Here is a 27,486-nt window from a genome sequence, read left to right as displayed (position 1 = left end):
CTGACCCTTCCACAGTGAAGGCTACAGGATCTGCTCATCGGAAAGTGTGGCTGACTGTAGAGGAGAGCAGCCTGTGTTGAGTGTCAGGGACTCCCTCCTCTGGTGAAAATGAGACACACTGATTTACATAAGGAAGATTTCCACTACAGTACAGCCTCAGACTTACTGTTTACCTTGAGAAAAAAAAAAAAAAAATGTACTCACACAAAGCTAAACATAAAATACTTTTTAAAAGGGATTTCAGAGTAATGACAATGAAGGTTCAGTGACTAGAAAGGAAAAAACATTAGATTTATTTGATCACCACTGATATCCACAATTCAATACTATCCTCCTTGTTGTTCTGCTGATAGGAGTGCAATTATACCAACACAAAATGATCAAGGTTAATAAATAAAAACAGGATATTTACAATAATGCAGTGTCATTCTACCACAATTGATGGTTTGAAACCTCCAAAGTCCACATTATAAAAGAAAGTAGTTGTCAGTGCTAACAAAATTCTGTGCAAAAAAGGCATGTCAAAATTCAAATGGTTTCAATGTTTGAAACGTCAACTAAAATAAGGAGATGTACAGTAGATTACACAATACAAAATGCCTGTAATTCCAACACACTGGGCACACACTGGTTCCATCAACGTTGTTTTCATGTCATTTCAATGAAATGTACATCTGTGTCCAGTGGGAACTGTACAATAAATCAGTGAATTAGTAGTTATGCCACACTGCATGCATTCTTGGACTCAAATAATTCACACATTTTAACAGTAACCCCATCATGGTATTAGGCTACATCTTTATAATGCATCACATTAGCTAAAATAATATAAATGGAGATAATACAACACAATGTCATTAGTACCAGTCTCTGAATTTACTGAATGGTAGGAATTGGGAGGAACAGTATGGGAAGAATTTAGTCTTTTTTTATTCAAATGTGTACTAATACATATTGAATGTCAACACATTCTCCTGGGCCATCCACTCTGAGCAGGTGAAGTGTTATTCTATATTCCAGACATGTCTGTGTCTGTGGAGAGAAGCAGTGGGAATTGTGGGGGTAGGCGAGGGGTCAACCAGACAGTGGTCAGAGTATTTTCAGCTATGGCTTGAATTGGCTTCATGTCACAACTAAAGTGAATCATGCAATGATACAGTGTGGCCAGAACTGGCGTCAGGAGTGGGCAGTGGCCACATGACAGGGTAGCCTACGGACTCCCTGGCCTAGAGGACACAGCTAATCCGGGAGCCATAGTGGAATATACGTCTTGGCTACAAATAACATCTTGTTAGTGGCTGAATATTGACCATGCTCTTCAGTTTAGACAAACTGTTTTACCATTCGCCGCCCTGAAGTACGAAATGACAGACACACACACTTTGACATCTGAGCCTGTGGGTTACCATGCTATATTGAACCACCAAGCCACCTCCACTTGGTAGGGTTATAGTCTTTAAGTGACGCACAAACACATACACAAACAGAACTGATCAGTTCACGCAGCCATCTTTAAACCTCAGAACTGTTTTTAACATCAAATTCCATAAAGTCCTTGAGAAATGCTACTTCAATAACAATGTTATCCATTAACAGATTGTGCCGTAAAGTTTTTTGTATCTGTAATGTAACTATTACAGGGTACTGTATGTCAAAATTTTAGGGGGGAATATAAAATAATTACATTTCCCACTATATTTCCAATGTAACTACAACGATCAGTTTTAAGAAATATGTGCAATTAAAACATAATTACCAATTCAATGCATTTCAGACTGACAAGCATGTATTATTTTTTTTATGCAAGTATGTTAGTCAAATCCAAGCAGGCGTTCCTTGTTACAGTTCTATAGGCCTGATGTTTAGATACCAAACAGGATTTCTATATTTCCTATATTGTTGATGAGTCAGTCCATGATTAAGAGGCACACATAGCCCTCTGTTAGTACATTATGGAACCTATTTCCTGATGGTATTCACACATTTTTAGACATGTTACCATGGCAAAACACAGAATTCCGGTTCCAGCTTCAGTCTACATGGTATGGAATTCCCAACCAGCGATAGTCAATCCAACCACCAATCCAATCAGTCTGGAAACATGCCAAATATTTACATCTAAACAAGGGGAGTATTGTAGACTTGCACAACTTTCTTCTCAAATCAAACTTTTTTTCTTCCTACACCATCTCTTCCAATTACACAATAACCTTTAAGAATAAATTAAATGGGAAGGGAACCCTTTAGGTCCAAATAAAGATATGCTCCATTAGATGAGAGAGGTAGGGAGGAGTGAAAGCAGAGACCTCTCTCTCAGTGCACAGAAGCAGGGATGGAGGTACTGTATGGTGGCGGCGGCAGAGGGGACAGCTGCCTCCTCGTCCCTCTCTAAGTGGTGAGCTTGGAGTAGTTGGGAGGTGAGAAGCGTCTGCGCAGGTACTTGAGGATGTAGAGGGGCAGACAGCTCACCAGGGTGATAACCGTCACCTTCCACAGGAACGACATCGTGGCAATGAAATATACATCTAGAAACAGTACAGGAAACAGAGGGCAGAATGGTGGGTCATTCAAACAGAGATGTTTATACAGTGCCCTCCGTAATTATTGGGACAGTGATATTTTGTTTTGGCTCTGTACTCCAGCACTTTGGGATTTAAATGATACAATAACTATGGAGGATAAAGTACAGACTGTCAGCGCTAATTTGAGGGTATTTTCATCCATATCAGGTGAACCGTCCCCCCATTTTAGGGGACCAAAAGTATTTTGATAAATTAACTTCTATGTGTATTAAAGTAGTCAAAAGTTGAGTATTTGGTCCCAAATTCCTAGCATGCAATGATAACACCAAGCTTGTGACTTCAAACTTGTTGGATGCATTTGCTTTTTTTAAATTATTATTTTTTAAACTTTAAGTGAATACTTTTGGTCCCCTAAAAAAATGGGGGGACTATGTACAAAAAGTGCTGTTATGAATGAAAATGCCCTCAAATTAAAGAGGTCTGCACTTTAACCTCATCATCATTGTATAATTTCATATCTAAAGTGCTGGAGTACAGAGCCAAAATAAGAAGAAAATGCTTCACCGTCCCAATAATTATGGAGGGCACTGTATATGAGAAATTTAGTAAGTATAAATGAATGTAATCAGACTAGTATGACTACTGTTCGTGTTTCAGTTGCCACTACTCAGTTCATTTAGTGACTTAAAAGGTTATGTTAGATGCAGGCAATTTTATCTCAATATCAAATCATTTCTGGGTAACAATATGAAACGTCCTATCCCTGTCAACTGCGTTAATTTTCAGCAAACTTAACATGTGTAAATATTTGTATGAACATAACAAGGTTCAATAACTGAGACATAAACTGAACAAGTTCCACAGACATGTGACTAACAGAAATTTTATAATGTGTCCCTGAACAAAGGGGGGGTCAAAATCAAAAGTAACAGTCAGTATCTGGTGTGGCCACCAGCTGCATTAAGTACTGCAGTGCATCACCTCCTCATGGACTGCACCAGATTTCACCGTTCTTGCTGTGAGATGTTAACCCACTCTTCCATCAAGGCACCTGCAAGATCCAGGACATTTCTGGGGGGAATGGCCCTAGCCCTCACCCGGATTGAGATCCGGTCTCTTTGCTGGCCATGGCAGAACTCCGACATTCCTGTCTTGCAGGAAATCATGCATAGAACGAGCAGTATGCACAGAACGAGCAGTATGGCTGGTGGAATTGTTATGCTGGAGGGTCATGTCAGGATCAGCCTGCAGGAAGGGTCACACATGAGGGAGGAGGATGTCTTCCCTGTAACACACAGCGTTGAGATTGTCTGCAATAACAACAAGCTCAGTCCGATGTTGCTGTGACACACCGCCCCAGACCATGACGGACCCTCCACCTCCAAATCGATCTCGCTCCAGAGTACAGGCCTCTGTGTAACGCTCATTCCTTTGACGATAAACGCAAATCCGACCATCACCCCTGGTGAGACAAAGGGGACAGTGCCCATTGTTGCCGGTGCTGGTGAGGACCTGCCTTACAACAGGCCTACAAGCCCTCAGTCCAGCCTCTCTCAGCCTATTGCGGACAGTCTGAGCACTGATGGAGGGATTGTGCGTTCCTGGTGTAACTCGGGCAGTTGTTGCCATCCTGGTTCATTGAACAAGCATGGGAAACAGTGTTTAAAACCTTTACAATGAAGATCTGTGAAGTTAATTGGATTTTTACTAATTCTCTTTGAAAGACAGGGTCCTGAAAAGGGGATGTTTCTTTTTTTGCTGAGTTTAGTACATTACTGTGATAATTTTTTACTGTTTTAATAGAAAACAAACAAACATAGCTTCTTAGCAAAGAGCAATTTCTCAGTGGCGAGTGGAAAACTGAAAACTAGCTGTTACTTGCAGAGAGGTTTGGACCTCTTTGTCTTATAGATCTATTAACTAATTTACTGCCTGGTGAAATCACCAGGCAGGCCAAAACTCCATTCCACTAAAACAGGCTGAAATTTCTGTCAGTCAACTAAAAAGGGCATTACCATCATTTAACAGTATTATTCCAACCTCATAGTATGGAAATACACAACACACAGGAAAAGTCACGTTTTTGACTGCAGTGGGCCTTTGAAAAGCAGGAGATTAGGGAGACCTAGCATGTTGCCAATACAGTAGATGAGTGAAATGGATTACCATGTAATTGACTCGGATTCAAGCTGTTCCATTCAGGGACATTATGTACCCTTTATGTTACTTGTGTAGTTAAACGTTAAAATTACCTCTTTTAAGAAAGAGAAGAATGAGAAAGGGCACTTTTGACCACGTTCAGGTCATAACGCTGTGGTCTGAAAATGTACCTCCACACCCCACATAAAGGCCGAAAATAACAGTTGGAAAACACAACTAGTGACTGAAGTAACTGATCGGAATCTATGCAACTAGTCCATGTCACATTTCTCGCTTTAGTTGGGCTTTTTAAGTGACAAATGTCTGCCGCGTACCACTGTTTAGATTTCATAAACTACATAACACAGCCGACACGAAATTTCATAACTAACATCAGCAGCAGTGTGTGGGGTTCTAGATGTGGTACAATCGTTTCTAAACTACAGCAGGCTGTTTAGTCATAAACACAAAGACCTTGGCCAGCATGTGTGTGGTAGAGGGAGCAGGAAACTAACACGAGGCTTTGGCATTTCCACTTCAACACTCTAGCATGCCGGTGGCTGGCTGCACTCCTCTGGTACTATTTGTCACTTTATTCACCTTTAGCAGGACTTCCTACAGTCAGTAACCTCCAGGTCTCAGACAGCCCAAGGGCACAGTATGAATGGAGAAGAGCCTGTCATCACTGAATGCTGACGTACAACTCCAAGGGCAGTGAAAGACCTTTACTATCAATCTATCACTGTGTACAGGTTAATACAATTGTGGATACACTATTATTTGTCTCATCTGTATGAAAATTCCTGGCATCGGAATTCCTTGGCCAGAAACATGTCATCAAATGTGTGTGGGTGTTAAGTATGTGTTTTACCCACCTATGAACTCGTGGAGGAAGACGAGCGAGGCGATGTAGCAGGCCAGACTGAGTAGCTCGGCTACGATCATGAGCCAGTGCCATGTCTGGATGGTGAGCGCCACCATCAGCAGCTCCGTGAGGATCAAAGAGGTGAAGGAGATGGCCACGATGTGGACAAACTCTGACTCAAACAGCAGCAATGCCCCATACATGATGATACTGCCTGAGGAGCACAGAGAACAGGTTAGCACAATGTCAAAAGCACTGCTACTGCTTGTATGGATGTGCATGTGCTTTTATTTTCAATCAACAGACATATCTATGGTGCCGTTTAAATGCATGACTGGCAAACTTTAATGCTCAACCTGAACCTTGGCTCTAACTGTTCTGTTCTACCCCAGTTATTCCAACGCTACAATCAGAGGAATGGTCTACAGACATACAATGAAGAGAGTGTGAAGTCAGTACAGTACAGCCACATCTATATCTTTGCATAAAAATAAATAAGGGAATCGATGTCAGGATTTGTAGCTGTGGCGGGAAAAGGAAGTGTAACACTTCTCCATGTTATTGTGACCTTAAAACGGAATGTAAAAATACACTTCCTGTGATTGAAAATGTCATTAATACCAACAGATCTGACATGGGACATACAGTATCACAGTTATGTATAAAATACAGCAACATTGTACTTCAATGTATTGCTTATACACATCACATTGTTGGGATAAACCAGATGTACATTTTCTGTTGGACAATAAAATGATATTATTCATATAAAAGCATACAAAACATTTCTTCCATGGACAACTGTTATGGAATCCATACCAAACAACTCACCAATGTCCTGAAACACACAAACCAAAGCCCACTCAATAGCAAATAAGGGTAAAAAGGATCATGGCAAAGGAAATGTCAGAATATTCTGCCACACTCTGTTTTGAGAGGGAGAGGTACAGCCACATCTACATCTGTGTGGTGGGAGGCAGGGATTGAGTGCTGAGCTGTAGACTAAAGGTTTAGGGTGTAGCATTGGATGACTCTGGCAACGCCTTTGCAATACCAATAGTCCTTGTTGGAAAACCACCTTAGGTTATTTAACATTTACAAACATCAATAAACTCCACTACTAGCAATTAAGAAGAAAGTGTGTGGGCTGGTGGGGAGCATCATGGATCGTACACCACAGGGCAGGGCAGTTTCTAAAGTACTATCTGTGTAAAAGGAATTAAAAAAACATAACAAATTCCTAAGAATCTATAGGAATGCCTATTCTACTCAAGCGTTTATTTCCATTACACACTGCATCAATGTCTTCTTACCTTGGTAGATACTTATTAGGACCCAAATCAGAAAGGTCTTAAAGGACAGAGGTCGACCCTGAGAGAGGAATAGAAAAATAACACATTTAATTTAATACAATATAATTATTTATAAATACACTGAGGATAACAGTGACATTAAATGAAAGCTGAATAGAGTTCAAAATAAATGTCTGTGTATACTGTAGATATACTACTCTGAAGGTTATGGAGTTTTATGCAGTACATCATTTTGAAATAATGCATATTATACTGCCATATTATACTGCCATATTCGATAGCCAATAAAGTAATATAATGAAGACAGTGTATTACCTTTAGGAGATCCTTATATAACTCAGGATAGAGCATAGCTACTTCTGACTTCACATCTTTATCCAACACGAGGGAGAACACAGGGAACATGGTGTAGATGGTGGAGTAGCTAGAATAAAGAACATAAATCATTGATCAATTTCAATTAAATACTTTATGTAAGAAATTAAAACACAAAAATTGTTTTGAGAAGTTATCCAGGTAAATGTTTAAAAACATACAGTTATTACATTTTTCCCCAAATGATTGAACATTTCAGGCATCTAATTTCCTGACATTTCGCTAAATCGATTTGAGCTCCATTCTAAAGCTGAAAAGAGGGTCTTTTGATGAGGTTGATGACTAAGCAGGGTTAAAGTAAATTCATTTTTTTTTCTACATTCAACCCAATGCAACAATACGTCAACACAATCTCAATGTCATAGCAATCCGACTAACAGTTGAAATGCCATCCTGATAAGCCACAGCTATTGAGAAAAGATCAGCTCAGCTCACCCAATAATGAGAAATCCTTGGTAGAGGGGGACAGATGCAAAGTAGAAGACAGAGGAGAAGACAGCCTGGGGGAAGAAGAGATCATGAATGAGTCATCATCATAGCAAAATGGTATTATACTGTGAAAGAGTTAATCTGTGTATATCGGAGGGTTAGAGTTAATATCAGAATAAATGGTGGATTGGCCGCTATGGGTAAAAATCCAGCACTTGAGAGGAAATTAGAAATACAGTGCATTCAGGAAAGTGTTCAGCCCCTTTGACTTTTTCAATTTTTTTGTTGTTGTTACAGCCTTATTCTAAAATGTCTTAAATAGTTTCCCCCCCTCATAAATCTACACACAATACCCCATAATGACAAAGCAAAAACAGGTTCAGAAAATGTAGTAAATTTGTACCCTTTACTCAGTACTTTGTTGAAGCACCTTTGGCAGCGATTACAGCCTTGAGTCTTCTGGGGTATGACGCTACAAGCTTGGCACACCTCTATTTGGGGAGTTTCTCCCATTCTTCTCTGAAGATCCTCTGTCATGTTGGATGGGGAGCGTCGCTGCACAGCTATTGCAGGTCTCTCCAGAGATGATCAATTGGGTTTAAGTCCGGGCTCTGGCCTGGCAACTCATGGACATTCAGAGACTTGCCCCGAAGCCACTCCCGCGTTGTCTTGGCTGTGTACTTTCGGTCGTTTTCCTGTTGGAAGGTGAACCTTCGCCCGAGTCTGAGGTCCTGAGCGCTCTGGACTAGTCTTCCAGCCCCTGCCGCTGAAAAACATTCCCACATCATGATGCTGCCACCACCACCATGCTTCACCATCACAGGATGGTGCCTGGTTTCCTCCAAATGTGACGCTTGGCATTCAGGCCAAAGAGTTCAATCTTGGTTTTATCAGACCAAAGAATCTTGTTTCTCATGGTCTGAGCTGCCTTTTGGCAAACTCCAAGCGGGGTGTCATGTGCCACTGTGTTCTTGGGGACCTTCAATACTGCAGAAATGTTTTGGTACCCTTCCCCAGATTTGTCCCTCGACACAATCCTGTCTTGAAGCTCTACGGACAATTCCTTTGAACTCATGGCTTGGTTCTTGCTCTGACATGCACCGTCAACAGTGGGACCTTATAGAGACAGGTGTGTGCCTTTCCAAATCATGTCCAATCAATTTAATTTACCACAGGTGGACTCCAAATCAAGTTGTAGAAACATCTCAAGGATGACCCATGGAAACAGGATGCACTTGAGCTCAATTTCGAGTCTCACAGCAAAGGATCTGAATACTTATGTAAACAAGGTATTTGTTGTTTATTTTTAATACATTTGCAAAAATGTCTACAAACCAGCTTTCCCTTTGTCTTTATGGGGCACTGTGTGTAGATTGATGAGGGGAAAAAATTATTTAAGACATTTTAGAATATGGCTGTAACGTAACAAAATGTGGAAAAAGACAAGACGTACTATTGTCCGGTAGTTTCACCAAATCAGGGGAGGGATAGTAGGGCTGGGGGTGAGGGGAGGACAACAACAAAAAAGGTTTTTAAAAATTGTAAGGGGGATTACAAATGCAATCAATTAAATTAATAGAACCACAAATCTATCTGCAACATTGAAGCTGATCACCCCCCCCCAAAAATTAGAGATATTTGCATTATTGAGTGTTTCATTTCATATTGAGAACTGTAATACACTACTACAAATCATAATTGATGTCATTTTCAAAACGGAATATTTACTACTTTCATTTAAAAATTGGTTAGTAATCTGAGTAATAGCTCCAAGAATTGATTATAAAAGTGAAATAATAAAGCTATTATCATCATCCTGGCAAGGCACTACTTCTGCTAAGTAGTTTAGAGTGCTTGCTCTATGTCAAAGAGTTAACACATTACAGTCTAAGCCATGGGGCTTTAATTTGGCCTTACTGCTATTAACCCACACATACGCATTGAATAACAGATTCACTACACAGAACAACAGATAGTCCCCCCCAAAAAAATCTAAAGGAAGTTTGTTCTGAAGTTTCTGTCCTACAGTACCAGTCACAAGTTTGGACACACCTACTCATTCAAGTAAAAAAAAAAAAAAACTATTTTCTACATTGTAGAATAATAGTGAAGACATCAACTTTTAACAAGGCACACCTGTTAATTGAAATGCATTCCAGGTGATTACCTCATGAAGCTGGTTGAGTGTGCAAAGCTGTCATGAAGGCAAAGAGTGGCTACTATGAAGAATTTAAAATATAAACTATTTTGATTTGTTTAACACTTCTTTGGTAACTACATGATTCCATGTGTGTTATTTCATAGTTTTGATGTCTTCACTATTATTCTACAATGTGTAAAATAGAAAAAATCATGAAAAACCCTGGAATGAGTAGATGTATCCAAACTTTTGACTGGCACTGTATATCTGTGAGATATAAGAAAGATCAGGACTTTTTTTTTAAATGTTTTTTTTTAACATGTATTGAACCCCTTATTTTTGGCATTAAGCAGTCCCCATTTATACTTCCATTCATTTTTTGAACTAGTACCAAGGGTGAGTCTTTCAGATGAGTCTTATGAGGCCTGTGGGCGTCCTAGAGCAAAACAACTGACATACGTGTTTGTGAGTATCTCACCTTTCCACAGAGGGGTCATATTAGTGTGTAGCTACAGACAGAAGTTGGCAGATCGGCTGTACCAGCTTCAGACAATTCCTAAGATGCTTGTGGGGGGCATAGAGCAAAATGGAGAACAGCATTGTGTCTTTCCATAGAGGGGTCATAATAGTTTCTAGCCAAGGACGCTACAGATGATTTTGTGAGAAGACAGATTTGGGGGGTTTCTCATGGTCTGACAAACATCGCTCTAGCTCTATCACCTTTCACAGCAGATGCGGAAGTGCAACATTTTTTTTTTTAAACTGACAGAATTTTATAGGGATTTTTAGATTATGCTAATTAGATTCCCACAGGGGGGAGGACATCGACTCTATGGGGTTAACAGCTGTGGTTGTGGGCTGTGTTAATCCGAGACACATTGGAGGCCTCCCAAACTAGTCAATGGCCTGGTCTGGGAGACTAGAGGGCTGAAGACCTGGCCTTGTGCTTGGGCTGTGTACCCACTAGGGCCGAGGGGGGGGGGGCTGAAGGCTGGGGCCCCCCAGAAGAGCTCCTGGGGTCCCCTGCTCTGACTCATCCCCCACCCTGCTCCACCTGGCCCAAGGTACTCTCACTACCCACTGGCTCTGGGGCTGGTGCTGCATGGTGACTAGGCTTCCAGGGAAGCTGCTGGCTCTCCCTGTCCTGACACTCCCTATCCTGTTTCACCATTTGGTTCCCTGGTCCTGACTCACTCCCCACCCCGTTCCACCATTTGGTACCATGGTCCTGCCTACCTGCATGGTGCTGATGCACAGGCTCCGGTGGATGACAAACTGGGAGAGGCCGGCGGATCTCTTGTAGCTGTTCCGCCCATGGACCATGAGGAGTCTGCCCAAGTGCTTGAACTGAGTCACAGAGAAGTCCGCAGCCAGCGATGCCTGTTTCCCTTCCTGTCAACCAACAACATTGTGGTAGAATTTTTAAAACATTCTGAGATACATTTAGAAAAGGTTAGCAAAGGTCTTTGGTAACCAGAATAACACTTTTTACGAGTTTATATAAAGAAAGTTTAGAGGAAAAGTTGAAACTACTGCCACTTTGAGTAAACAAGTTCCCTATTTCTGCCACAGTTAAATCAATATTTACCAACTATTGAGTTGATGTGGAGCTCTGGTCCATAGTTATTGAAGGAGCAAGGTGTCCATAAAGTAAGAACTCTACAAGGTTGACCTGTCAGCACTACAGTTCAAGCAGTCCCAATCAGAACAGAATACAATACCACATTGTCAGAAGACAACATCACATTCATTTCCTTTACACCCATGACATGTTTTCACAGTCAAAAATGATTCATCTGTGCATGATATGACATAGTGACAAATGTATGTTAAAAGGTGCTCTGGCCAGAGGGGGGCCAGCTCTCAGGAAACACACGACACAGACAGCAGTGACAGTGTGTGTGTGAAAGCAAAGCAACAGGGTGACAGGGATAGAGATGTTCTTACTTTGCCCTCCACTCCCACGCCACAGTCGGCTTCCTGGATCATGCTGACATCGTTTCCTCCGTCCCCTAAGAGAAAACAAACAGACATCAGTGGAAGTGTCAGGAGGAACACGTCTGTTAATGTGACTCACAGCAGAGAGGGTTTAGTGTGTGTATATGTGCGTGTATGTTCGTGTGTCTGTCTGTGTCTGCCTGCCTGCCTGTCTGTGTGTGTGTGTGCGACTCCCTCGATCAGACCTCAAACCTTACCATAAGAAAATACTATGAGGCAAACTGTTTATCAAGTTTATATCATGAAAACAATACCATCCAATATCTTAAAATGTACAGGTCAGTAACCCTGCAGTTAACTATAATTGGAGAGTTTTAGTGAGCCGAATTGAGAGTAGGCTATTTGTTAACTCTGTAACTCCGTATACTGTAATGTCCCAATAGAGAAAGGCTAGAGAAAGGCTTGGGGCTGACACTGGGCAGACTCACCTACAGCACAGGTGAGTTTGCCAGTGCGCTCCTGCAGCAGGCGGACTATCTGGGCCTTCTGGGTTGGAGCACAGCGACAACACACCACGGCAGGACACTGACATGCCAGCTCCATAAACTCATACTCATAGAACTTCAGACACACCTGCAGGAGAAGCAGAGAAACAGACGAGGGTTGAACAACCACCGGGGCCAACGACCAACTGTGGAGATGTCTGGATCTTTATCATTGATAAAGACTCCTTCCTCAACGTCTGTTACATTTATCTAGGCAGTTGTCAATTGAGACTCAAAACAATGCAGCAGTGTGAATGGATAAGACTCAACACTGGCTGACGTATCTCAAGTGTCTCAGTGAGACTTTAACCAATGTTAGACTGACTATTACCAATACCACAGATACCACCAAAGGCCTCTTCAGTAACAGTGCTTTGGTTTGGTTTACACAGATAAGGTAAAGTATTCAGAGTGAGGACGGTGCTTAGCTTACCTCCAGTGAGTCCCCTGATATGACCAGAGCACAGTCGTGTTTCCTCCTGAAAGCGTTGAGCTCCAGATGGGCCTCTCCTCGTGTCGTCACCTAGGACCACAGACAGTACATGGCTTACCATCATGTCAGAGACACACAGATAGCTATCTAACCCACAGCAGCAGGAGTACCTGCTCTCCTGACTGCAACTGTCAACCACACTCTAGATTAGCATCAGGGTGAACTGATCAACTGACAAATGTTGAACATATGTAAGGTGTGAAACCATAAGGACGACCAGGACATGAACCCACTAATACATGGCTGATTTTGTGGATTTATATAGACTACTATTTCTAATGAAATATGGAGGTTGATTGTGTGGACACTACAATAGGGCAAATTGTCTAACCTAAGGTCCATATTAAGAAGAAATCATCCCATATTTTCTGCAACTGTGTCAAACTTATATGTGGACTCGGAATTCCAAAAATGTGGAACTGGAAATGACAACAAGACATAAATATGTCAACCAATGTTATGCACTGGTATGGCTATAATCCTCTCAAATTGCGTGTTCATACGTCAAGTCATCAACCCAGTGCCATTTGTGTTGAACCAGGAAGCCAATAGCAGATGCCTTGGCTATTGGACCACTCAACAGTCACAGCCCCTGCCTGCCCTCCTCTGCTGGGAGAAGCTAAGGGATTGTTTTCATGCTGTGCCAGCCATTGTTATCCTCTTCCAGTAACAATTGTTGTACGCAAGTCCTAAACTTCCTATGGCAGGCAAGCTTTTTTGCAACTGGACGAAGGCCAAAAGGGAAGTCAACAGACTATCAAAGCAATTGTGCTGTTTGAGAGCTAAGCCTGCAAAACAAATTAGAAAGCTAGGTTCTCTGTCTGTGTTCCCTCAGGAAGTGGTTTAGCTGGTACTCACAGGCCTGTTTCCAGACCTGGGGTCAAATAGCATTTAAAATTATTCAAATATATGTACTATAAGTGTTTGTTTTAGACTGCCTGTAGTGCTAGTCAAGCACAGCTTAAGTATTTGAAACCCTATCAAATAGTATTTGAACCCAGGTCTGGAAGGCTCTGGTCTGGTTGACACTGGCTTGAATGCTTATTCTTGTGAGATGTGATTTATTGTTGGGCCAGCCAAATAGCCAGCGGATCCAGTCTGGGCTACATGGCTGGGGGACTACATAAGCACAGCTATGGGCCTTCACCACACAGAGGATGGATGTCCGCATGAGGTCAGTGCAGACGACAGGAAACTGTGGATGATCCGATGAACTAGGAATGACCCCTTATGCTAAAGCTATTTATTCCAATTCACAATAAACATTATATTCAAAGTGCAGTGGTTGAACAGAAAAATGCCCTCTACTGCTTCTCCACTCACTGAATTAAAGATGTGGATTTCCTGGTTGCGGGTCACCAGATGAGCATTCTTAGCCGTGCATGTGGCTGTTTCCAGCTTATCTCCAGTTAACATCCACACCTACACAGGTAAAACAGTTTTATAATGACATTTCTGTGTGATTAATACGTTTTACATTTCTTATCCACATTCAAACAATGACACAACACATAACAACAGTTTCAGAGGGCATAAAGCCCAGGGATAAATAAAGTGTATTGAAAAAAGTATGAAAATGTATGCACTCTGGATAAAGCGTCTGCTAAATGACTAAAACGTCAATGTAAAATGTATTGAAGTGAATTGTTGCTAAGGCCGTCTACCCCACTGCCCCGGTGACCCCTGACCTTGATGCCTGCATTACGTAGGATCTCCAGGGTGGGCCGTACATCAGCCTGCAGTTGGTCCTCCACCCCTGTCAAACACAGCAGCTCCATCTCCATCTCCAGGCTCTCGATCACCGTGGCAACCTTCAGAGACCGGTCGTGCACGCTCAGCTTGGCCTGGACATATCGGGCCTGTGGAGAAAGTAAAGAGAGAAATGTGGTGAATATATTTGGATTGTGAGACATTATCCGAATATAGCATATTGGAGTTTAGCTAGTTTGATGTATTAATTGTCAAACATACAAAATCGTCAAATGTAACATGTTTTGGATGAGAAGGATTTGGAAGGAGCAAGTAAATGTCCAGCAGTCTCCAGCTCAGAGGAGATAAAGCAAAAAGCTATCTGAGTGACTCACTCAGGAACACAAGATCTGTGCGTGAGTCACCACCGCCCACCAGCCAGCTCTCACAATTATACACTCAGGCAATGGGCCTGGTGGGGCTGCAGGGGAGACACTGCCCATCTGCCCGCCCTCCCACCCTGTATTGAGAATGGGAGTGTGTGTGTGTGTGTGTGTGTGTGTGTGTGTGTGTGTGTGTGTGTGTGTGTGTGTGTGTGAGAGAGAGGGATATCCGAGTATCAAACAACACACTTGACATCTTAAGAACAATGGCGAGTATCTGTGGAAACTATTTTGTTTTTCTATTTGTTATTGTTGGTTTGTTGTTGTTGTTGGCAGGTAGGTAGGTAGGTAGGTAGGCAGGCTACCTAGCATATATAAAAGACTTGAAAGGACATGACAACTCCAAGACAACACCTGGAAAGAGTGTATTTTGTGTAGGACGATAAACAAATTAGTGCTATATTGTCATCCAACACAAATGTACATTTCTTTAATCTCATAAGGAGTAGCACTAATAATAATACACTGGTAAAGTAAAAACACATACAGAGGGAGATGCAGCAACTAGTAAATTCATGTCATTGTAAGAATATTACCACACCTGGTTTCACATGTCAAACCCAGACGTTGATCAAAAGGAATTTCCCTTCTATTTATGACACTATGTGGATGTGCTCAAACCAAGATGGATACCCTAAGCCTCAGCCTCACTAATGACTTTGCCAAATGACTATGACACACTGACATGTCAAGGTCGCTAACGGTGGGCTTGGTTACTCAGGACAGTCAATTCATTCTCCATCAACATCCTCCTCCTTCTTTTGGCTTGGGTTACCGCACAGTCCCATACTCTATGGAACAACGTGACGACAGTTACATTGAAGCTCGACCAAAGATAGAGAGGGCATGCTACCAACCTCAAAGTCTTGGTACTGTTCCTCTGTTAGAGACTTTTTGGAAACGACTAAGACCCTCAGGCCTTCCCTGGCCATATTTCCACACTGGAAGAAAGAGCAAAAGTAACACCAAAACATTAATATCAGAACGTTCAAACATACACAAGGACTGAACCTTCCAAGAAAGGGAAAATTGACAGCAACACCCTGAAGATGACCACAACACGCTATAATCAATTCATTGTGGTCGTTTATTAAAACTAAAATTACGTGTTTTAATAGAGGAAACCAAAAATACCTCTTCTTCCAGCCAATCATTATACTGGACGATGCCTGCCATCACTACGTCTGCACCCTTCATGTAGAAGGTTATTTCTCCTGTAGACTCATCCTGTAAAACAGACCATTCACTGCCATTACCTTAATTCAATGCTTGACAAACAAAATTGAAGAAAAACATTCACATCAATCAATAAGTTGGAATGTATGTGTAGAGATGCACATAAAGGATTACTTTATTATGGTTGGTTGGTTGGTTGCTTAGAAAGGGAAACTTATTTTGGTGTTAATGTTCACAAGGGGTCCAAACATGTTCAAAAATATTTTCTTGAGGAAGCCAAGTTTAATCCCAGCATTCCTAAAGTAGAGTTATACCAGGTCTATCCAAGCCAACAACAATAGTTAGTCATGCAGACAGCACAGAGACTTAGTCATCGGAGTTCATAGCAGGGTAATGTCTGTCTTAGATCAGCCTATGTCTTGATAGATAAATGGATCAATGCTCAGGATCAAAAGCCATAAAATGTATCTTAAAAAAGAGCAGTTGGTCCCAAACAGTTGGCCCTACTGATATCAGCTATACAATGGGTCTTTCAAAGGAGTAGTTACATCAAAACACAGACAGTTGGCCGGCAATCAAGCAAAATACAAATTATCTTCCACAATACATTAGATCAGCTGAGGAAAGCATACACCTCTGGCAACTGTAAAGGGATGAGTCGAATTAGAATTTTCAAATCAAATTCATATCCTAGTAAGCAGCACTCACTCGAACTATGATTCCCATTCGCTTGCTAACATAGGTGAAAGGGAATATCTGTAGGATGGTGAAGTTCAGGATCTGTCCACTAGGAGTCCTCAGCTGCATGGAGTTCTGGTCCCGTCCGACCAGGGTCAGACCCACACTCTCTGTCCATTGCACCAGCGAAACCTAGCAACAGTTTGGTGAATGGGTAGTTATAAAAATACATACATTTGATAAGGTAAAAGGAGAAAGAACTGTTTTAATGAAATGGGTTAATCTTGGTTAACCCAGAACTGAAGTATTGCGTAATTGGTCAGATAGTCAATGAAGTTCTGGGTCCATAGTGTTAAGAGAAGAGATAGACTGAGCGGATCCGGAATGAAGAGCTCCAACCTCTCTCTTTGCAATTTACAGGCAAGTCTTTGGGCCAAATGTCCCCTCTCCTTCTAAAATTCAAAAGATGCTAACACCTGCAAAATCATGAATAATCAATGACGAAAAACCCAAGCACTGGAACTAATGCTGCTGATCTCACACATCCCGTTTTATCATGACAGATCTACAGTACCATTTATGTTTACGTAGTCTTTTCACGAGAGATTAACATGATGTACCTTTTCACAGGACAAAGGAAAGAACAGGAAATATAAATCTGAGTAGCACATGAAAGAGCACAGCTCTACTTCAGCTCAAATCAATAATAAAAGCATTTTCTGCACTCAAGAGTATTGATTGACAAACTAGGAAGACAATTTTAAAAGACAATGCCACATGTTGTTTCTGGTCTCTTTCGAAGGTCACATGAGGATAATGCCAAACAGACGACATTTGAATTGATTGAAAGAATCACTTCTGGGGTGGGGGGGTCAGAAGTTATTTTTCCCAATAACTTCCAGACCACCAGCACAAGACCAAAAACACAATTCTTCCCCCATGCCTACACTGACCAGTCTCTAATTTCAATCTCAGATGGACAGGAATAGGCATCAATTGGACCCTGAACACTTCCAAAGTCCGGTCCCAAACCAAGCCTCTTCCAGCTAACAAACAATACTTATTTTATGCTAATATTTGGCCTGAGGCTATGCTTGGCTAATGGTAGTCTTGAGCTGAACTCCATAATGATCAACAAAGCTCTGACTACCTTGTGTGTTGGTCATACAAGTTGGGGAGAATGAGGTGTTTGACTTAGTCATGGTAACATTAGTAAGGCTACATTCACTATGGAGATGAGCAGTGAATCGGCCTCCAACCCAACAGCACCACCTAGTCATGGGAATGTCTAGGATTTAATTGAGCTGGATCTGCTACTGGCAAATAGCTGGAGTCAAAACCACAGCTTGGCAGAAGCTACAATTCTTATTGGCCCTGCTTGGAAGTATAACCCTCAGGAAATACTTTATACTCTGCCTTTTTATTATAAGAACACACAATCAATATATTAGACATAATACATATTATATAGTAAATAAGCAGATGTAAAACCACAAGTTCTGGAATAATATCTCCACACAACAACCAGGACTATTCATTGTGATTTCATTAAGAAGCGGGTTATATCTGCCAAACATGTACAGGTAACTGCCAAATAAAGGAAACTCTTGAGTAAATGAGGGATACAAAGTATATTCAGAACCGCTGCTGCCACACAGGTGTGGAATTAACATCCCATCATGCTTAGAGTGATGTATAAAAATACTGGGCAGGCCCAGTTGCCCATTACTTTGTCTACCATGGCTAGAAGAAGAAATCTCAGTGACTTTGAAAGAGGGGTGATTGTTGGGGCAAGTTTGGCAGGAGCGTCAGTGACGGAGACTGCTCAACTTGCTGATGATTCACGATATGCCATAGCCGTCTCAGTCTCCAGATCTCAACCCAATTGAACACTTATGGGTGATTCTGGAGCGGCACCTGAGACAGTGTTTTCCACCACTATTAACAAAACACCAAACTATGGAATTTCTTGTTGAAGAATGGTGTTTCATACCTCCAATAGCGTTCCAGACACTTGTAGAATCTATGCCAAAGTGCATTGAAGCTGTTCTGGTAGCCCTAACAAGACACTCAGTTGGTATTTCCTTTATTTTGGCAATTACCTGTATCACATCCAACAAAGCAAGTTAGATAAATGGCTTACGATTATAAACCATGCATGCAACTGCCACTGACATTGTGACCACTACCACCGGCAGCCAACAGACTACACCATATCTATATATAGACTTCCTGAGAAGCCATAGGAAAGCAAACTGAATTTGAGCCAAGATCATATCAAGCGGATACAATATACCTATTTTAACAATTGCAAAAACATTCAATCAAGAAAGGGAATAGCAACACATTGACTTATATTGTAACCTGTGAAAAATCTTGGAACAGGACAGGAGCTTCAAGACTCATACATATTTGCGAGAGAAAAAAAAAAATGCTTGTATTGTATGAAGTTGAGCATACAATAAGCCACAGCTCACCATAAAAACAAAAGCTGTGGGCCATATCAAAGTATCTAATACTAAGGTAGGAGATTCAAAGAGGGAATAGGTTAGCTGAAATCCAATAGACTGGGGAGCACATTAAGGAAATGTGTATTTACACTACGGGAAATGGATCAAGGTGAATTCCTCCTCAGCCTTCTTCCCGGACTTCAAATGATTCATAGCGATCAATGACATAGCTAGGTACACGTGTCATTTGTCTCCTCAAGGTTTCCTTCAAAGGCAGTAGGCAGCAGGTCGTCCACGGCAACAACCGCTAAGGGTTCAAACTTCAAAATCACTTGAAGTGACCCTCTCCATCATTTAACTTGGACTCTATTATTCTACTGTCGCAATACCTAGTAACAATTCCCTTTAACCTTCCTGAGGGTGTTGAGTAGACAACTCACATTTTTCCCAGGCAATTTTTTGTATGTTGGTCTACTGTATCTTTAACAAAAAACAATATTATAACCTCGCAGAGTAAATGTCAACTGTTAATTAATTATTTGTATAAAACACTAACAACCCCTGGTTGCTATATTTTTGGACAGTTATGTCTAGTAGTTAGGGTGAGCCGTTGTGTACCTCGTCTGGGCTGGCAGCCTGGTAAACCCTACAGGTGTCCTCATAATGCTGCTCTGCCTCGGCCTGGTCCGTCACGCCGTTGGCCTCGTACGCGGGCGTCACACAGTGCACCAGGGCGATGGCCTTCACCGCCTCATGCACACGGCTGCTGATGGTCTTACGAACCTTAGTGGCCGCCGGAACTCTGGATGCTGGGAGGTCATGAGAGGGCTGTGGGGTGGAAGGTGCAGAAAAGAAAAGTTAGCCGACTGAGTTGGAGCATCTGTCTACCTGCAAGGTTTTCAATAATTAGTAGAGGGTTTTTTAATAATAAACTTTTTTTCTCAGCCATGGATTGACAAACAGTCATCACATAAATAAATTATTTGTGGGGAATATATACTGTAATGTATATATACACAGTACAAGTACCTGTGAGCTGCCTTATACAGTAACTATGGCAATAAAGTATATGGAATATATGCGTTTTGTAGTGCTAAAACATAACACTTCTCTGAACTTACTCAGTTCTAAAATGACTACTAACCAAGTCATTTAACTAATCCTACCCTATTCATTCATACCAACCACAGAAAGTAAACACAACCAGGTGTGTAACAAAATAAGAAATATGAACAATTAGCTTTAGCATCTTGCTGCTGCTATTTTTAGGCTGGGGGTTGTGTTTCCACAGGGGTTAATGGTGGAGTCATTAAACTAGGGCAGGTCAGTGCTAGTGGGCTCTGGGGCTAGTGGCTAATCCGGTTTCCTTCTCCACTAACCTCTGGTGTCAAAGGGACAAAGAATGTCATTAGGGGTCAGGAAGCATTCAGCCAAACAATAATAACTTAGCTGATATGCTGTCCAAAAGATATGCCCTAAAGACAAGGGTTGTTATTGGTTTTCACACAGAATTCTTTTGAGTTTTCAAGCATTGACTGTCTCACCAATTAGTAATTCATTGCCCACAGCCCATATGGACAGATGCAGAGCCACAGGTCTACATAGAGAGTTTGGCAATTGTCGTTTCTGTCAATGACGCTCTATGTGCGCCACAACTATCTCAATATGGCTCAGTGGTGATGGTTATTGTTTACCTGTGTGTAGGCACTGAACACGTGGCTCTGCACCTCGTCCATGGAGTCCATTCCATAGGCCACTGTTCCAAGATGGAGGCGACGGAACACCATCTCATTCTGGGTAAGAGTCCCTGCATCAAACACACAACCACAATTTATACTATTTGTAGCATTTCTACTGATCAAGGGGTTATTTGCACTGGTGTCAGAAGTGTTGGAAGCAAGATGGTAGTGTTGGTGTTAAAATTATTATAATAATTTAAACATAGTGATTTTTAAACAGTCTATAGTACAGTCACACTATGATCTACAAGTCAAGTATCTTTCCATGCTGTCAGTGTCCTGACTGTCTTCACACTTTAAAAGCCCCCCTCTCTGTAGCTAGTATTTCAGGATGACCTGAGAAGCCCCTACAGCACCTACATTAGACTGACCTTTGACCCCATCGCCCTGATAATGGACAGGCTTGCCCTAGCACTCATAATGAACATAACCTTAGCAAATCTTCAACACTATCAACTCTCATATGCCAGACTGACATGTTGGGGCAATGTCCTCTTCTGACTACTAAAACAAGATACAGGCATTTGGCATTGTCTTATATTGTAGCACTAGCCACTACTCGTCCTGTGCACTACAACATTTAGCAGTTTTCTGCAAACCTTATACTTTACTGTCATGTTTTATTACCATAGTTACATATTATGTGAATTGACTAAGCTGACAGTTTATGGAGGCACTCTTACCTCTTAAGCTCAATACAGAGTACACAGCCACACAGCCGTGATAGTCCGGCAGTCAATAATTACATATTTATGTCTATAAACCACAAAAGTAGCAGACCTGTTTTGTCAGTGAGCAAGTAGGAGATGCGTCCCAGTTGTTCAGGTATAGTGCTGGCCCTGACCACCGTACCAGGGATCTTAGAGTCTCTTCTGATCATCCAGCTGAACACCATCTTACCCATGTCCAGGTTCACACGCAAGCTGGATACACAAAGTTCACATTTTATTCATTTAATAAAATGTGGATATTAATGGGTTTAGGTTGTCCATCAAACATGCGCATAAGGATATGTAGAAACAATTAAGCAAGGGTAGATTTTATGTAAATGTAGGCCTCAACTGAAAATACCAACTGTTGGTCTTAAACCTGCTGTTAAATGTTGTTAAATATGCATTTATTAATTGCTCATTTAAATAAAATAAAAAGTGTGTTAAACTCCTACCTGATGGGGACAATGTTGGAGAAAAGCAGCAGGAAGCGGAAGATCTGCAGATACCAACGGCCGGCAAAGTGTTGGAGGGCCACCATGACCAGAGACACCACCACCAAAGCCCCAAACAGGATCTTGGTTAAACAGTTCACTTCCAGGTCAAATAAGCCAACCTACAAGAGATGATAAATGAGAATGACATCAGGCAGTACACGTCAAAACACTCTAAACACAATATTATGGAACAACTGTTGAAATGATATGATTATTTCAGTATTGGTAGCAGTTTACTTTACAGTACATAAATTGACCAGGGTATTTTCTTTTTTTAAGACCTTAAAAAACTATGAATTACCATGGAAACAGTACCGTAAAATATAGTTCTACCAGAATATTTGCATGAGTTCATGTACTAAAGGAAAGCGTCATGTGCAGGATGTTTGTCATTAATATACCTTGTGCCTTGGATCTGAGGTGTTCATCACACTCCGGAGTTCCTTGCCTGTGTAAATAACTACTCCTACCACAGTTCCTACAGAGACAGAACATTCAAGTAATGGACTGAAACTTTTAAACTGACAAGTTTCGAATCATAAACCATACCATATAATAAAGCATGTAGATGACTTCCCAAGATGTGAATGCATGTTTTGAAATGTATAATGACAGTAGTACATGAGAGTTTGCCAATTTGCCAAATGACTACCGTATGCTATATACAGTAGGTTAGACTCTGAAATCTCTATGTAGTGTTTTTTCCCTTTAGGGAAACGTTGTCTTTTATGGTTAACTAGCCCGAACTAGTTTTAAATGACCAAATGTCTGATTGTGCCAGTGTGTGTGTGTGTAGGAGGACAAATCATCAGCACATCAAGCGTGGAGGAAGTAATGCCTCATCACTGCTCTAGCAATAGATGGAGGTAGAGGGATGGAGGAAGGGCTGGTACTGCTTCCTTCCATGTTTTAGCTGCTTCAGTGGAGAGAAAGAGCACACCACTGGGGGAGTTGGTATTTACCAGAGGCGATGACAGTGCTGGCCCAAAGGGTATTCTCAATACTGAGACTCTCATTGACTGGAGGGTCTCCATCCTCCTAAAGCACAGCACAGAGGACACAAAACACAGACAGAGTATGGAACATTACTCCATGAAAACAGAAAGTCCTTCATCAAAGTTCACTATATATGGTGGCAATTATCTTTATGCATGTCTTAAACAAGAAAAGTAAAATATAATTGTTCAGGCCCTAACACTCACCCTGGTGAAAGTGCCAATAAAGTTGTGGATGTCAATGTTTGGTTCCTCTGCATACACATAGGATCTGATCTGGAGAAGATCCTGGAGGAGCAATCACAACATGGTCACTTATCAATAAGCAATAAAAATTCCAAGAACATCCCCCAAAAACATGAGATGTGGCATTACTTTACTAAATTTTTCTGCAGTCAGTGCAGTGCCAACATCGTATTCTACTAAAAGATAGATCAGCCATCTGGTCTGGTGACTCACAGCAGCAGTGGGCAGCCTCTGAGTACAGGCCACTGGGTGGCGTAGTTTCCAGTCAGTCTCTCCGTCCAGTTGGTCAGTACGCAGGAAGCAGGAGCCTAGAACAAGGCAGAAGTGAGGAAAATAACTGATACAGAATGGAGTCAGACACCTCTAGGGGGCACTGTTGTGTAGGCTTTAGAGATTGCAGAAGCATTCAGAGTTATAGGGCCTCCATGGTACAAATAACTACATTCTGTTCATCTAAAAAACTAAATGTGTTACCCTATGTAAATAATGATAATTTACAAACTTGTAAATTTTGTCACATGCGTCAACTTCTAGTATTCTTTTATTTGGTGCATCTTTCAACATAACATATCTTACCAAACGACTTACTGCAAAATAGTGCTCAAATATGAATGGTGCCCAACTGCACATTACTCTGGGGATCAACAAGAATGTGAAGAGGTATCCATGCCAACCCAACCCTCATCCCCCCACAGCCTCCAGTAACCCCAGTTCCTCCTGGTCTGCGTCATCCTGCCTGCCTGTCTATAGCTCAGAACACTGGGCCTAGCTAGCCTCTTCATAATTGACCTAATGGCCTCCATGTGTCAGAGAGATAACCAACTAACCACTCTTTCCAGTAAAATAAACATGTTGTTTTTCCTCCCCCCACAGGAAAGCACAACCACAACTAAGCATGCTTCATCTAGTTTGTTTTACTCCAAATCAAGATAATAAAAGTGTAAGGTTGTCGTACTCCAAATGTTTTATCGCATGTTTCCGATGGATCCCTAACAGCTGCTAGTTATCGAGGGGGTGGTGGTGTACTTGTTTAGAAAACAACAAGCCTGGTGGAGATGGCATTGTTTTGCATGGGAGCAATTCATTCTGTTTCTGTCACCACTCTTTCAAATCTCATCCAATAACACATTTGTTTATTCAGATTAGGCTCAGTCTTTGTACCTTGGTTCCCCAGTTTTCTCTTTGCATTTTATATGTTCTTTCTATTCTACACTCTGCCTGTCTTGGGGATTTTCCTTAGGAACTAACTTGCATTTTAAAAGACAAAAATGGTCAGGGGAAATGAATGGACCATGCTTCTTCTGTCTTCTACCACAACCCGTCCCCCCCAACCACCACTTTGAACGATAGCCTACTGGACCCAATTACAATTTAGACATTGTTGCACTTCCTGTCCTGGCTCTAGGCTAATCCCTTCACCTCACCACCCTTTTTAAACATGCCATTACCCTAACTATCCTGTTTTGGAGATTTGAATGAATGACCAGCAGATGTTTACCATTTCTTTCAGAGGTCCTTAAGAAGATCATGTCAGCAGGAACTCGCTGGTTCTACAAAGGCAGAAATAAAGAAAAACACGACTTCAACTTGCATCCTGTTCTTCTAAACCCCCCCCCCTATAACTGTGGACGTTCAGACTTTTGCTTTAATGTGCTACATTACCTGCATTCAGCTAGTCACAATAATAATCCCTGCAGCAAATCATCCAGCCTTACCCTGAATAGGAGCCTGACCAGGCTTTACACTCTGTTTGACCCAGACTCCACTGTGACTGAATCCTGGTCAGCGTAATTGGAAGATGAATTCTCAACACTATTTAAGTTGACAGATTTCAAAACATTGAGTTGGACATTGATTATTTTAAGTGGTCGATGGGTTATAATAAAGATTCACTGTGGCACTTCAGATCCATGCGGTGGTACACATTTTGAATGTTATTTAAAAAAAAAAAAAAATTAAGAGATTTCAAAATCAGAAGATCATAACAATTCAGAGTTCGATTTACTTTCAATGTCTGTCTCCTCGGTCATGGATAAAAAATATAAAATGTATAAAGAGAACAACGTGTGACCTATCCTTCAAAGACTCCCAGAATCCACTCTTTCTACAGTAGCCAGTAAAAAATACTGTTAGGAGTTGGACTGTCTATTCGAATTACTTAAGATACTTTTAACAACATAGTGGCGGCAGGTAGCCTAGCGGTTAGAGCATTGGGCCAATAACCGAAAGGTCGCTAACTCGAATCCCCAAGCTACAAGGTGGAAAATCTTTTGAAGTGCCCTTGAGCAAGGCACTTAACCCTAATTGCTCCAAGGTCCCTGTTGATAATGGCTGACCCTGGCCATGACCCCACTCTCAGGGGGAGTTGGAATATGCAAAAAAAATCTATTTCACACATGCGTATAATACATACTTGTACATGTGAAATAGGACAAATATAACCTACCAAATTATATTTTATTATAATGTTACCAGTGAATTTGAATGGCACAATTGATTGCCTTGTTTTAACTTTCCCACATGGATATGCCAACTTAATGGCTTTTTTAAGTGAAGTATCTGGTAAGAATGCATTGGTATTTTCTGGGTGGTCTATATCCTACTAATCTCGGCTAACCCAGAACTTTAATCTTGCGTAATTGGTCAGATGCTCGATTAAGTTCTGGGTCCATACGTGTTCAGAGAAGAGATAGAAAACAACGAGCAGAACCGAAATGAAGAGCTCCACCCTCTCTCTTTGCAAGTTACGCGCAAGTCTTTGGGCCAAATGTCCCCTCTCCTTCCAAAATTCAAAAGATGCTAACACCTGCAAAATCGTGATGTGTCCAAATAACCAGTGATGAAAAACCCAAGCACTGGAACTAATGCTGTCGATCTCACACATCCCGTTTTATCATGACAGATCTACAGTACCATTTATGTAGCCTGTCCACGAGAGATTAATATCCTACAAGTGTTGCTTCAGATTTTTGTCAATGTCATCAATAATCCAAATGTCAAATGTTTGGTTTTCTGATCCAATTAAGTTCATTTAAAGTTTGTGTCAGTTACGTCTGCATTGAGCTTGACAGACTCAAGCTCAGAAACATTGATCAGAAGATTACAAAATCTTTAACTCCTTTCAACTCAAGTCACCAGTCTAGCAGATTAACAGACCAATCATTATTTGTCATATTTGGCAACTTTGCTATCCTGTCATGTAGTTTGCCTAATACATTGATGCAGTTGAGGCGAAATCTATAAAGTGATTCAAACCTTTTCCACGATTATAAGGTCTCCAACTTGAATGCCACTACTTTTCACCTTCACAGTGCCTGAAATAAAAACAAACGTAAAATTAATATTCAATAAGCGTTTTCAGATTGCAGAATGTTGAGTTGACTAAATTCAGTTTGAAAATCATAATGGTATTGTGGTTAGATCAGAAATGAATGATGAATGTTGTTTTATGGACATTCCATTCCTCTTAGGAGAGGAAGAATAGAGTAAAACAACCCAAACAAGTACAAATCTAAAACATCCATGTAAACATTCACATGGCTCACACAGGTTTTTTATGGAAGTGCGACATCCTGGTACCATTAACGTCACTCAAAGACACTGTTAAAACACTAGTCTTCATTCTCCCTACTTCTCTTCTCATGGCCCATACATACAGAAACACTATTCAGCTCACTGTTTACGCCAAACTGTCTCCTCCAGGTTACCTTGCAAATGTAGACAACTGTTGTTGTAGATTTCCTTCCACTAAATGTGGGGGGAAAAGTAATTTTCCATGTAGGCCTTCAGATCTGAAAGAATGTTGGGAGGGTGGGGGGAGTTGAGCCTTCTCTCTCATTCCATTTGGAATGAACAGGCAAAATTGTTTGGAGCGGGTCACTCACCCTTGACCTTTGCTGTGACCTCATGCTTTTGCATATGTAATACATTAATATTGCTATGCATTTAGGTTTATTGGGCTTGAAAACCCATTCTGTTTCACTTGGTTTTATTATCTGAGTTTAGTCTACTTTATACACAAATCTGCTAACACAAACTAAACTTTCCCAATAAGCTTCAGAAATAATTGGTCAGAAGTCAAAATACTAAGGAGAAAGAAACTAC

At 41.2% G+C, this 27,486-nt stretch overlaps 1 protein-coding gene across 1 annotated transcript in view; it reads right to left on the bottom strand.

Annotated features, from left to right (window-relative positions):
- Positions 1 to 270: 270 nt before the first annotated feature.
- The window catches only part of LOC109908257 (probable phospholipid-transporting ATPase IIA), a 37,584-nt gene continuing 10,368 nt past the window's right edge, over positions 271 to 27,486 (bottom strand). Inside the window, exons 5-28 of the mRNA XM_020506849.2 lie at positions 26,638 to 26,696; positions 24,881 to 24,932; positions 23,596 to 23,690; positions 23,344 to 23,424; positions 23,104 to 23,179; positions 22,543 to 22,619; positions 22,100 to 22,260; positions 21,715 to 21,857; positions 20,890 to 21,002; positions 19,814 to 20,023; positions 16,776 to 16,937; positions 16,026 to 16,118; positions 15,749 to 15,832; positions 14,448 to 14,618; positions 14,083 to 14,181; positions 12,700 to 12,789; positions 12,210 to 12,354; positions 11,731 to 11,795; positions 11,020 to 11,175; positions 7,650 to 7,714; positions 7,155 to 7,263; positions 6,840 to 6,897; positions 5,537 to 5,740; positions 271 to 2,525 (exon numbers count right to left, since the gene is read on the bottom strand). Coding sequence (XP_020362438.2) covers positions 2,389 to 2,525; positions 5,537 to 5,740; positions 6,840 to 6,897; positions 7,155 to 7,263; positions 7,650 to 7,714; positions 11,020 to 11,175; positions 11,731 to 11,795; positions 12,210 to 12,354; positions 12,700 to 12,789; positions 14,083 to 14,181; positions 14,448 to 14,618; positions 15,749 to 15,832; positions 16,026 to 16,118; positions 16,776 to 16,937; positions 19,814 to 20,023; positions 20,890 to 21,002; positions 21,715 to 21,857; positions 22,100 to 22,260; positions 22,543 to 22,619; positions 23,104 to 23,179; positions 23,344 to 23,424; positions 23,596 to 23,690; positions 24,881 to 24,932; positions 26,638 to 26,696 — 2,705 coding nt within the window. The 3' untranslated portion in view covers positions 271 to 2,388. The remainder of the gene's footprint in view (positions 2,526 to 5,536; positions 5,741 to 6,839; positions 6,898 to 7,154; positions 7,264 to 7,649; positions 7,715 to 11,019; positions 11,176 to 11,730; positions 11,796 to 12,209; positions 12,355 to 12,699; positions 12,790 to 14,082; positions 14,182 to 14,447; positions 14,619 to 15,748; positions 15,833 to 16,025; positions 16,119 to 16,775; positions 16,938 to 19,813; positions 20,024 to 20,889; positions 21,003 to 21,714; positions 21,858 to 22,099; positions 22,261 to 22,542; positions 22,620 to 23,103; positions 23,180 to 23,343; positions 23,425 to 23,595; positions 23,691 to 24,880; positions 24,933 to 26,637; positions 26,697 to 27,486) is intronic.

This window comes from Oncorhynchus kisutch, linkage group LG17 (assembly GCF_002021735.2).
Source record: "Oncorhynchus kisutch isolate 150728-3 linkage group LG17, Okis_V2, whole genome shotgun sequence".
NCBI classification, from domain to species: domain Eukaryota; kingdom Metazoa; phylum Chordata; class Actinopteri; order Salmoniformes; family Salmonidae; genus Oncorhynchus; species Oncorhynchus kisutch.
This window is presented reverse-complemented; position numbering and strand designations above follow the sequence as displayed.